General features: G+C 36.7%; 1 protein-coding gene across 1 annotated transcript in view; it reads right to left on the minus strand.

Moving 5' to 3' along the window:
* LOC118194141 (intermembrane lipid transfer protein VPS13A-like) overlaps nucleotides 1–13,644 on the minus strand; it is a 483,044-nt gene that overhangs the window by 324,509 nt on the left and 144,891 nt on the right. The window contains exons 27-28 of the mRNA XM_085810380.1: nucleotides 10,153–10,191; nucleotides 3,924–4,067 (exon numbers count right to left, since the gene is read on the minus strand). Of these exons, the coding sequence (XP_085666506.1) occupies nucleotides 3,924–4,067; nucleotides 10,153–10,191 (183 nt within the window). The remainder of the gene's footprint in view (nucleotides 1–3,923; nucleotides 4,068–10,152; nucleotides 10,192–13,644) is intronic.

Here is a 13,644-nt window from a genome sequence, read left to right on the forward strand (position 1 = left end):
GACGGCTTACAATAACTACTCGGGTGCTGAACTTCTATTTAAGCCTAAATAAACTATTTTTTAATCGAAATTATATTTAATTGATATATAATTTTAAAATAAAATCATTTTACGATATATATGAAAAAAATCTTTGAAGTCGAAAAAAGTAGCATAAAATGATGGATGTCGCAAATGATAAAATTTTAGTAGCACAAGTTTGTCAAAAGTCGCAAATTTGTGCAAAATCGCACGATCTGACAACACTGAGTGGAAAGTGTTTAATTACCCTTTATTTTTCACATTTTACAACTGCTCCCGCACTTCGGGATACAAAGACCAGTACTTATGGTCTGAAACATAAAAATAAGAACTACAAACTAAATAAATTTAAATAAGAACTAAACTCAAATGCTTTGCAAAACCTAGGAACGCGAAGATTGGCCTTTTAATCTTTATGTATGTATAGTACGCAGAATGCGGAAAAACTACAATACGTAAATATTTATGAACAGTTTCTGTATTAAAGCGCTGATTAATTAACACCATTAAATTACAAATTCTTTTCATTAACATTCGATACTTTTTAATATGCTAAAACAAAATAAATATTTACTAACAATCATTGTATTAGAGCACTGATATTCAGAAGCAAATAAAACGTGAAACATTCAACATCACAAATATGGGGAATAAATAATTAAAAATATTTTTAGCTTTTAAACTCATCGATCTTACTGAAGAAATGGCCAGTAAACTTTCACATTCTTCATCCTTCATCCAATGTTGAGATTGAATTTATCTTCAAGAACGTTATTGAAATAAAGTAACTAACTAGATTCTTCTTAATAAATTCCATATTTGATAACATAGGTTAATTTTATTCAGACGCGTGAAAGCATGAACATACGATTATTGCTCTCAAGGGCAAAATCACGACACAGAATACATGGAACTCAAATTCCAAACATTTGCTATGATTAGCGCGGAGCATGTACTGCGCATATCACGTCATTTAATTCGGAAAATAATGAATACAGCGCCATCTATTGATAATCTACTGATAAAATTTTCAATTATTTGTCCTCTTTCGCCAGACAAATTCTCTTTGCTTAATGTATAAGGGCGAGTCAAATGAAAGTGAGCCAATGCGAATATATGACAAACAGAGTACTTTATTTAAAGGTAGTCTCCATGAACATTGAGACATTTATCCCATTGACAAATGAGCCGCGTGATCCCCGTCTCATAAAACTCCTTGGGCTGTCGATTCAAAAAGTCTGTAACCGACTCTTTCACGGCGTCGTCCGACACGAATCTGGTACCCTTGAGATGTTTTTTCAGTTTCCCGAAAATGTGAAAGTCGCATGGCGACAAATCTGGGCTGTATGGAGGATGTTGCAGCGTGTCCCACTTGAACTTTGCCAGTTGTGTCTTAATCACATCAGCGACGTGGGGACGAGCATTGTCGTGTAGCAAGATCACACCATTCGTCAATCTTCCAGGTCGTTTGTTCTTGATTGCGACACGCAGCCGATCCAGCGTTGCACAATATCGCGAACTATTGATAGTCTCTCCACGTTTAGCAAATTCAATCAGTAATGGCCCCTGACGATCGAAAAAAAAAGTCAATAGCACCTTTCCCGAGGAAATGACAGCCTTTGCTTTCTTCGGGGGTGGTGAATTCAAATGTTTCCACTGTAAGCTTTGCCGGCGTGTTTCAGGTTCGTAGTGGTGGCACCATGATTCGTCTCCAGTCACCATTGCAGACAAGAAGTCGTCACTCTCATTGTGATACCGGATGAGATGAGTCAGAGCAGCGCCGAACCTCTCCGTCTTCTGGCGGTCGTTCAAAATCTTGGGCATCCATTGAGCACACAAAAGCCGATAACCGAGATGATCATGAATTATGGTGTGAACCGAACCGTGACTGATGTTCACACGCTCTGCCAGTTCATCGATGCTTATCCTCCGTTCTTGTCTAATCAGCTCATCAACCTGTGCAATTGTGTCGGGGGGATTGCAAGGTGGCTTTGGCCTGGTCTTGGAACGTCTTTGCAACTTTCACGTCCTTCTCTGAACCGTTTGCTCCAACGCTTCACAATGGCCAATGCGATGCAATGTTCACCGTACACAGCAGTCATACGGCGACTAATTTCATGTTGGGAAACACCTTCAGCTGTCAAAAACCTGACCACACCAGGCTGTTCCTCTTTTGGAGCGTCCATTATGTCACGCTACCGTCTTCAACCCAGTGTAAGAGCGCCTTAAAGAACTTTAACCTCACACTTTCGCGCCACTTTCGTAAATGAAGGCTGTCTCTGTGCTACACGCATGCGCCGCAGATGATGGACCGAACCATTCTTGCTGAGGAGGGGTTGGCTCACTTTCATTTGACTCGCCCTAATATATTTAGATTAAATTTAAAGTCATTATGACCAGTGCTTTTTTAACGGCTTTTTCAAAGAGGTACGTTAATTACAGTCCCCCTGAGTATGGACATTTTCTTCTACAAATGTAATAGTATACCGAAGGATTTTGAATTCCGGAAAAGGGCATGGACGTAATTTGTCCGTCCCTTCAGAAGAGGCAACTGTGGCCTACCTATTAGGTGCATCCATGACAAAGCGACCACCGCTAACGGCCTTAGTAATGGGTAAGGCCCTCACAACCGACTACAGCCCGCAATTTTGGGAGCCTGGAACATAAATTGTTTAAATCACATTCTTCAGATTCAAGTTTTACAGCAAGCCACCCAGATGGAAAAGTGGTTAGAGACCGAGTGCTTTACCGATGGGCCCGGGTTCAAATCCAGGAGAAGACATGGATGTAAAATGGTCTGTGTCTTCACATGAGGTAACGGTGGCCCCCTAATAGGTGCCTCCATAATAAAATGACTGTAGCTAAGGCCAAAGCTTAAAATTCTGCCATAAAGGGTGGGGGAAGAAAAATTTTTAGGGCGACGTTCAAAAATTGCTAAGGTTTCAACCACTTTATTTTTATTTAGCCCAAAGGGCGTTAGACCAGAATGGCTATTAATTTCGTTTTGGCATTTTGCGTTGAACTCTTTAAATATCGATTTACTTTTCAAATTATTGCCACCCAATATTATAACCCTGTGTTATATTTAAAGAAATTAAATAATGAAGAATCTGCATAAATATATGTATGTTTCTCGCATTGTGATAAAACAACGGTACGTAGAGCCATCGAATTTTGAATGACGTAATCCTACTGCGAATTTGGAAGGCCAAATTTGGAATTTGTTTTATTATCGATTTCATATTTTGTAACACTTTAACGAGTTTTGAATTAACAAGCTCAAGGATTTAAAAGCGAGCCAATGCAACGTTGCGCACAGAAAAAACATTTTTATCTCCAGCGCGTGAGACTGTGTTTCGGAAATTCTAAAGATAGGTTCATTTTAAAATTATTTTGCGCCATTACTGTTGAACTGAATTTTATGGTTTAAGTGCGAAGAACGTGATATTTAATAAATTAAGGTAACACACAAAATGTTAAAAAAACGCGCCTTTGGACGTAATTTAAAATCTGAAACCCTTTAGATTTTTTTATATTTTTATTTATTGCTTTAGATTGATAATTTTAATGGTTTATTTTGTATATAATCTATAACATGTGGCTACAAGTCTTGCATTTAAGTTTCTAGTTGTTGTACAAAATTGTATGGCTATTAGTCCTGAGTGCAACGGCTTGTGGAATTGTAAAAATTGCTCGATCCGCGAAAACACATTATCGAAGCTCTGCGACAGATTCTTTCAGAAATTTCCGCAGCCCATACTGCAGGATATAGATAGATTTCAGAGAAGATCGCGAATCAGCTGCGACAATTAGCTGTTAGCTGAAATACTAGTCAGTTATTTGCCACAGATACAAAAATTTAAGAGAAAAACCGATTAAGAGAACAATAAATGGTTACTCACGTGCAGCTCGTTAGCGAAACTATGCAGTAGAACAATGGCAATTCTTCCGAAACGCAGATTCAAACTTCCATCCACACGCACGGGTAGAGAATTCGTCTTCCGACCTTCCATCACCTCCTTATGATGAGGACTCCGACGAACCCACTTGAAGCAAAAATATTTCTCTGTTATTTGGGAGTTATCCAAACATTTGATCTCAATAAACAATTTATTTTCTACGTTTTCGTATACATTAGGCACCATTTGATGCGATCATGTTCCCATTTTACAATTTTGGTAACATTATAAGGTATTTCTCCCGCCTTCTTAGCCTGCCTTCGTGGTGTAGTGGTCTGCAAACTGGGCGCCTATTCCAGAGGTCTATGGTTCGATTCCCGGAAAAGGTGCTGCTCATTTTTCATCTTTCCTGCTTCCAAAAAACCCTAATGTCTCTACACTGGCTCCCGAACTAAAAGGCTGGTGTATGATGATTCTCCACACCCAGGATTTGGCGAATGGCTCCCCTAAAACCCCAGTCGTGCTTTAACAGTGGAATTCTATCAGGTGTTTCTAACGCCTTCTTAGCTTGCTTTCGTGGCGTAGTGGTATGGAAGCTGGGCGCGTACTCCAGAGGTCCGTGGTTCGATTTCCGGCGAAGGCGTTGCTCATTTTTCACTTCTCCAGCTTCCAAAAAAGTACCTAATGTCTCTACAACATTAATCTAATAATAGTGTTACGAAATGTACAGGCGCGGTAAGCTGGCCTTCCCACCAAGCAGTTTTAGGGTTGCCATAAAATGCCAAGGGAAGGCGGGGTTGCCGTATTATTCGAGAACTCGCCCATTTGGCGACAAAATTGGCGATATCCCATGGAGAAATGGAGAACCTTCTGGAACGTCTTCTTACCGGTTTAGCTCAGAATGTTTTCGAACATAAGCCGAAAGCTATATAAATCCTGCTGGTCCGCAATCAGTTAGTGTGCCTCGTCTAGAGAGCTTTGCGGAGTCGATCGAGTTGACAGCAGGGCAACGAGTGCCGAGTGAGTCGTCGAGTGCACCGAAGGAGTCTCTTATTGTATCGCGGTTATTGCATCGTCGAGAGAGCGTGTTGAGCTCCGGGAACGACTGAACCGAAGACTCGGGAGCTGTGCTCGTGTGCTGTCTCCCCCGTTATTGCCTGACAGTGTGAAGGCTATGTCGCTGATTGTTCCAGCGTGTTTATAGTAGCTCTTCGACGACTGTAAAAGTGTTTTGGAGTTGTCCTGATTAATATTTGATAAATAAAGTGTGTTTTGATACTTCATCCGGTGTCGTCGTTATTCACTCCAAATCTACGAACTATATACGAACGTGAAGGAAGAAAATAACATAACAATAGCATTAAAAGACGAGGAAAATATCAATAGAATTTAACAAATATAATTAATATTTAAGATTATTAATATGATATTAATATAATTTATATTAATATTAGGGATGGCATACAAATATTATGCCATCCCCAATCTCTGCGTCTGTAGGATCTTTTATTATTTTCTTGAAAGTTTGTCACATGATGGTCTTGGATTTGTTTGAGTAAACGACTGGCAGATACATCACGAAATCGCGCTAAAAAGGCGGGAGAAATACCTTATAAGATAACACTCGAACACACGTAACAGTAAATTCCACAAATAATTTTATTTATTGGATAATGCACATTATCACTGTGGTAGCGCTATGCACTTCCTTATTTTGTTCAGCTTACATCTTCTCAAAGGACGAAAATTAGAAAAGTTAACTCTGCATGGATAGAAGACGAGACTGGAAAAGAAGAGACGAGCGAAGAGAAGAAGAGGGAGATGCGACATAATTAAGTTTTTATAACGAAATCCACTTCAGATCACATGACACTTTAATGTACAGGATTTTGGGTTCAGATTTCGTAAGTTTCGTTCATAAGTGCGCATCAGAACTAAACAAATTTATTGCTGTTATTTTTAGAATGCAACGGAAGTTAAAGGGCTATTAATTTATTACTTGAAAGCCATATTTTATATTTTACGTACATATAACAAATATCCTCTATTCGTATAAAGCAAATATAAAATTAAAATTTAATTAAGAAATTTTTAATTGCAAAGAAATAAGAATAAAAAATTATTATGGCTGCGAACTAATTTAATTTCTAAGAGCATATGTAAATTAATTTCCATAAAAAATATATTATTCCAAAAACGTTTTTGGAGAGGAAAATTTAAAAAAACTGGGAATATATACATGTAACAATAAAATTCCATAATCAAGAATACATTTAAAATTCTAATTGTATGTTCTTTTCATTTTTAATGGCGACGTTCTCTTATTTGAAAGTACGTGGAATTAAATCCACAGCCCCGTAGTCAAGTTGTTTTTCCCGCCTTTTCTACACGTATAGTTTTAGAATGTTCTGGAGATATATAAAGCGAACTGGATTGGCTGACGAGACTGACGTCATTTCTTGGAAGCTCCGCCTTTCCAGAGGCTATAAAGAAACTCGCAAATGAATATCGGGGCTTTTTCTTAAATGTCACGATGCAGTAAATTTCATACAAAAAGTTATTAGTAATTCTTTTTATTTACTCCGTATATCTGATTTTTGTAACTGCTATTTCTCCTGAATAATAATAAATGGATCCTGTTTTTTAAACTTATCGTCTGATTATTTAAGCTACGACTAAAGCTGATACATCACATACATATATATATATTTAATGTTTCTATTGAGAAATAGAAAATAATTATTCTGTAATGTAAGAGTGGCACTAACGTTTTTTCAATTTTTGTTCAGATGTTACGCGTTAGTCTAAAGCAGCGGTGCCCAACCTTGTGCTCGCAGATCGTTTTGTATGTGCTCGCCAGCCCGATTAGGTACTATGAACAAAAAATATTTTAAAAGTAATTATTCATTTATATTTCTTGATTGTTAAAATATGGTAAGCATTTATAGTCATAAGGGATATCTTGCAAGACGATATAAAATAACTGATTGCTGACTGAATAACTTGACAGCGAACATAGAATCTTACTGCTTCATTCCGATGTTAGATGGCTCAGCAGGGGCAAAGTCCTTCAAAGATTTGTAGAACTTCTTTATTGGAATTCGGAAACAAAGGTTATAAAGAACTGGACGACAATAATTGGTTATCCGATCTGTATTTTCTCACAGATATAACAGCTAAACTGAACGAAGATCTCCATGGAAAAGAAAAAACACTTTTTCAATTGACTGGGACTGTAACTGCTTTTCAGATAAAGTTAAATTTGTGGATACATCAGATGAAAGAAACAAATTTAACCCATTTTCAGAATTTATCAAGCCATATTAATAACCACACTGCAATTGAAACAGAGAAATTTCCATTTCCGGCAAGAATAAACGCGAGTAAAATTGTTTATGCAAATGAGGTTGCAAACTGTATAAGTATTTAAGATATGGCTTTTAGCTTTAGCCAAGAAAAGAGAAAAAGATTTCTCGCTGCCTTACCGCGTGGGTGCTTTTTAGTCATTTCATGTCTGCCTGGCCAGAACTTAGATCTCTTTGATACTTGAAGACGTACTGTAGTCTTTTGCATTTCGCTCACTACATACGTAGTGTCAAAAAAGGCCAACATTCGCGTTACTATATGTAGAGCATCTTAGTTCTTATTTAGTTAAGTTAGTTTATTTCTTATTTTCCACGTTTTAAACCATAAGTGTTGGGATCTGTACGCTGTGTGAAATAATAGGTAAAATTAACCTTTCGTATTTGTACATATTTCGTATTTGTATATTTAATAAACCCATAGGTTATGCATATGGAAATATACATGCATACATACATACATATATATATATATATTGTTGCGCTTTTCTTTTTCTGACACCAGTTTTTACGCTACTTTCTTTTCTTCACGTTCGTACGAGGTTCGTGTGGATTTGGAGTGAATAATGACGACGGCACTTGATGGAATATTGAAACACACTTTAATGGCCAGTATTGTCCGGACAGCTCCAAAACACGTTTTTACAGTCGTCGATGAACTACTATAAACACGCTGACACGATCAGCGACACAGCCTCCAGGTTGTCAGGCTATCACGGTGGAGACAGTTTCACTGCAAAGCACTAGAATACAGCTCCCGACTCTGCTTGATCGTTCTCGGAACTCCACGGACTCTCGAGACTCTCCACGCTACAACTCGCGATGCACTCGACGAGACACAGAGCACGGCTCCGACTCTTCGGTTCAGTCGTTCCCGGAGCTCAACACGCTCTCTCGATGATGCACTAACCGCGATACACTAAGAGACTCTTTCGGTGCACTCGACGACCCACTCGGCACTCGCTGCCCGGCTGTCAACTCGATCGACTCCGCAGGGATTGACTCGCTAGACGAGACACCAACTCGCGTACCAGCAGGGTTTATATATCTTTTGGCTGGTGTTCGAGAACATTCTGGGCTAAAACGGTAAGAATTCGTTCCAGAAGGTTCTCCATCCGTCTATGGCATATAGCCAATTTTGTCGCCAAATGGGCGATTTCTCGCCAAATGTGACAATCCTGCCTTCCCTTGCTATTTTATGGCAACCCTAAACCTGCTTTGCGGGAAAGCTATCCCACCGCGCTTGTTCATTTGGTAACAATGTATATGTAATGATTTTAAAATGCCTAGATAAAGGTACTGGAACTTTAACAGCTTACGATACTGCGTAGATGACCGAGAAGACAGTAGTGGGTTGAAGGTGGCAGAGTGGAAGGTTAACATATCTTGAAAAGAAAAATCACAATCTTTATTTTTTTTTTAAGTATATCAAATCATCCTTTTTCAGACAAGATGTTTCCTAATTATATCTGAATACAGTAAGTTGCATTTTGAAGTACGATGTCATCTTAAGCAAGAATGCAGCAGCATACTTGACAAGCGTCTTGCCGGCAGGAGAGCTTCTATGGAAAAGGGTAAAGTATCATATAACTTCAGAGGAAGAAGGGTAGGAGTCGGAAAAGTTTCAGTTCAGAGTTTTGGTTTAAAATTAATTTGATTGGACAAGAGGCAACTGCATTAATATGTTACGCAAGATAGAAAAATCTGGAACCTGTGAAAAGAGATGAATTTAGGGGCAGATCACCAAATTTAGAATGCAATTTTGAGGTCGCCAATTATATTTTTGAAACAGCTATCATATTTTGTTATATCTTGCATATATATATATATATATAATTTAATGTAAAGCAGAAAGAACAAACGATAAAGGACCTATTAGGTCAAAAACTTTGCGCATTGTACTGCAAAATTTTAAAAGAAAAATCATAGTTCGAACGCTAAAAAGCCGCTGAAATACTCTGGTTCCGTGAAAACTTTAACATAAGCAAAATAAGTAGCAATGAAATGTGTTACAAGAGAAAAATACAACATTTGATTATTTACAAGTAAAAATCAATATTTATAGTAAGCAATATGCTAATCTAATTAAGGTATAGTTAAAACATTAGTAAAAGTATTAACTAATTATTCGAGCTAAAACATAAAAACGAAGAAGCGGTAAATGGCAGATTGGCCCAATTCGAACATCAAGGCACATAAGGGGAAATATTTTTAATGAATTTCGAACTAAGCTAACTCCATAACGCGTTTAGCCAAAACAGACAATTGAAACTGTACGCGACACATTTTTCAATTAATTAAATAAACTTTGTCAGAATCTTGAGTCTCAATTCTCTGTTCCAATTTCTTGACGCGTCCGCTTAAAGAAACACATTAAGGAGTAATAAGGATAATAAATAATCGAATGGAAATGTCGATGTACAAAATAAAATAAATAGCGATATGCTATTAGTCAAGATATACACGATCTTATGGGTGGACCTGCTAGCTTAAAGAGTTAATACTTTGTTAAAGTACCGAAAATTAATTTTAATTATATATATATATATATATATTATTAATATTTCTATTGAGAAATAGAAAAATAATCATTGTGACATGTAGTGGTGCACTAACGTTTCTCAATTTTTGTTTAGATGGTACGCGTTAGGCAAGAGGTTGAGAACCGCTAATATAGAGTGAAAGAGACTTTTAAACATTTGACGTAAAAATAAGAAATTAAAGTTAAACAACATTGCACAAAAATTTATAGATATAAATTGCATAGCTAAAATATCTAGAATACGGTTAATACATAGCTACGATACGATAGTTCCTATCGTAACATTGTATCAAACGCACCATGATTTAATCAAATTTTACTTTCTTACCTTAATGTCAAAAACTTTATCGCCTTCTGTTGATAATATCTGCAATAAATCAAGATAATAATGAAATAGCTGCAGTTGGACTACAAATATTGATATTTACAAAAACAAAAACAAAAAAAAAATCTTATGCATACACCACATAACTTCCTTGTAGGAAATATTAAATTATACGCATTTTTTGCTGTATTTTATTTAAACTTATTTCCTCGAATTTCATTAGAGATAGATTTCTCATTCAATGAATTCAGTTCTCACTTAGCGGTAATACACAAATGCATAACGCGATTTGGCCAGCGGGCATGAAAGCAGGTTTTACGGTGCACATAACTAAAAGTTTCTTTTTGGTCCCACTCGGCAAAAAGACACTGAATTTGCATAAAGGCTTAATACATTATTCTGCCGAGTTTCAAATGTAAACAAATATGGCTGCTATACAAAAAAATTAGGCTTAGCCGCACTTAAACTGACTATTGTACAACTATTGCATGCAGATTAACTAAAGGCATAGAAACGTTAGCCGAATTCAAATGCACAATTTACCAACATATATGAATAAAAAACTGAGTTCATTGAGTCGAGTAACAGCGTATATATATGTATATAGTTCGACCGCTTCATCCGCGACCATGAGCGCAAACACGCATACGCCATTCGGACCGAATTATTCTCAAAATAGGGTGGAAGGATGGAGACTTTCTTTCCCATCAGCATAGCTCTTTCCGGAGAAGAGAAGACCTTTCAGTCGCAGCAAGTAATACGAGTGGACGGGTCTATGTGTTTTGGCAGAATGCCAACCAGGGTTGCGCTTGAGACGGTACGGTCGAACTATATACGCATTTATATACTTTTGGTCCGGCCGATTGCAACCAAAAAGGGAGGTGCACAAATACATGTTATCGCATTCCTACATACAAAATTTGAACATTCTGAGGCTATTTGCTTTTTGAGATGTATTCATACGTAACTACGAACATACGCCACAAAAAAATCTCTTCTGAATCCATTTTAAATCTGTTTTATAATACGTTTGGGGAAAAAGAGTCCGTAAAGAGTCCGTTATTGTGTCCTTACGTACAGATGTCGCGCAGTTTTTTTTTTTTTTTTTTTTTTTTTTTAGTACAGTACTTCTTTTACTTCGTAAAAGAAAGCAAACATGGCCAAGGAAAAAAAAAAAAAAAATCATAGGGCCTTGCGCCAAAGGACAGAAGGGAAGCAAACAAAAGCACAGGGTGCTAGACATTTTTTAAATACTTAGGTTTGAGATTAAATTAATCAGCTAAAATTAACATATAAGGATTATTGTAAGTTTCTAAGAAGTTATTAGCCCAAAGGGGCTTTGTCCCTGAGCGATTATTATCTTTGTTTTGCGATTTTGCGTCGAATCACTCTCAATGTCCGTTCTATTTTTAAACTGTTGCCACCGAATATTATCGGCCTGTATTATATTTCAAGAAATTAAATAATGAAGAATCTGCATAAATGTATATATATGTTTCTCCCATTGGGATAAAACAGCGGTACCTAGAGCCATCCAATTTTGAATGACGTAATCCTCCTGCAAATATGCTCATCTGGAAGCCCAAATTTGAAAGTTGTTTTCTGATCGATTTCATATTATGTAAAACTTTAAGGAATTTTTTATTATGAAGGATTTCAAAGCGAGCCATGGCTACATTGTACAGAAAAAAACATTTTTATCTCCAGCGCGTGAGACTGTTTCAGAAATTCTACAGATAGGTTCAATTTTAAATTATTTTGCGATATTGCTGTTGAACTGAATTTTATGCTTTAAGTGCGAACAAATTGATATTTAATAAATAAAGGTAACCCACAAAATGTTTAAAAAACGCCCCTTTGGACGTAATTTAAAAGCTGAAACCTTTGAGATTTTCTTTTTTTAGTATTTTCCCTATTTTATTTAAATTATTATTATTTAAATTTATTTCCTACTTTATTTGACTTCAAAAATAAAAATAAAAGTTTATGCGTTTAACGGTTGAATCATTTATAAAGGATCATTTATAAAACTATAATCACAAAAACAATAAAATTCTTGGCTTACGCCATAATCGAAGCCACACGACGAGACCGCTAAAACGCTACTCGTCGTTAAATCGAGAATTTCCTTTACGTTACACGTGCATACAAGTATATAAATGGAAAATTAAAGGCACAAAAGTTTCACTTTACTTCATCAGAAAGTCAGTGATCCAAACTCTGCAAAATCTATCAGCGGCAGAGCGGTAAAAGTCTTTGAACAATGCTAAGTTCGGCCCGAGGTTGGAATCCCGGGAACGGGCTGTCTGCATAGGGTTTTTCGTGGTTTTACCCATGTGTAATGGGTATATGAGACAGTTTTCCTTAGAAAGTCCTCCACAAAGGCAACCCTCTCGTTAGATAACCCTAGTGTGCTTTGCCATAATTTAAAAAACCAAACTCTCGTGTTTTTTCTAACAGTACGAATGCTTTTAGTGGGTTGAAACATAGGTAATGGCCGATTCTGTTGTGTTTAAAATTACGCGGTAAAAGAAAAAAAAAAGAAAATCTGAAAGGTTTCAGATTTTAAATTACGTCCAAAGGGCCTTTTCTTTTAACATTTTGCCTGTTACCTTTATTTATTAAATATCACCTATCCATTTAAACCATAAAATTCAGTTCAAGAACAATATCGCGAAATAGTTTTAAATTGAACATATCTTAATAATTTCCGATATAGAGTCTCGTGCACTAGAGATAAAAAAGTTTTTTTCTGTACAATGTTGTCATCGCTCACTTTGAAATCTATCAGTTTGCGAATAAAAAAATTCGTTAAAGTTTTACAAATTATAAAATCGATAATAAAACAAATTCCAAATTTCAAATTTGGGCTTCCACATGCCCGTATTCGTAGTAGGATTCAAAATTCGATGGCTCTAGGTACCGTTGTTTTATAACAACGCGAGAAATATACATACATTTATGCATATTTTTCATTTATTAATTTCTTCAAATGTAATGCAGGACTCGGTGGCATTCGGTGGCAACAGTTTGAAAAGTGAAACGCACATTTATAGTGAACCAACGCAAAATCGCAAAACGAAGAGAGTCCTTCAGGGACAAAGCCCCTTTTGACTAAAAACGAAATGTATTGCCGTAACGTTTTGCGTTATTCGGAAGAGAATCTTCCCCTCTACAAGATGACGTATTTGAGTTTTTTGCCTGAGCTAAATTTTGCTATTTTTCAGATCATTAAAATGGAGTGTAAAGTCGACAAAAAAAAAGCATTTTCGACACCTTTTTCCTTTTGCGTTTAATCGAGGCTGCCCGAGAGATTTATGAAGTGTATGGAAAAGGTGCTGAACGAACTGCGAGAAATTGGTTTGCCGAATTCACAAAAATGGAAATTCCGACCTCGAAGACCCTGCTCGTTCCGGGATGAAACTCAAATGAGTTTGATGAAGACCGTTTGAATCGACTTCTGCACGACTGGTTTGGTTTATTTAATTATGGCAA

This window comes from Stegodyphus dumicola, chromosome 2, assembly GCF_044657685.1.
Source record: "Stegodyphus dumicola isolate Sdum_Otavi_A_Nest chromosome 2, ASM4465768v1".
Lineage (NCBI taxonomy): Eukaryota > Metazoa > Arthropoda > Arachnida > Araneae > Eresidae > Stegodyphus > Stegodyphus dumicola.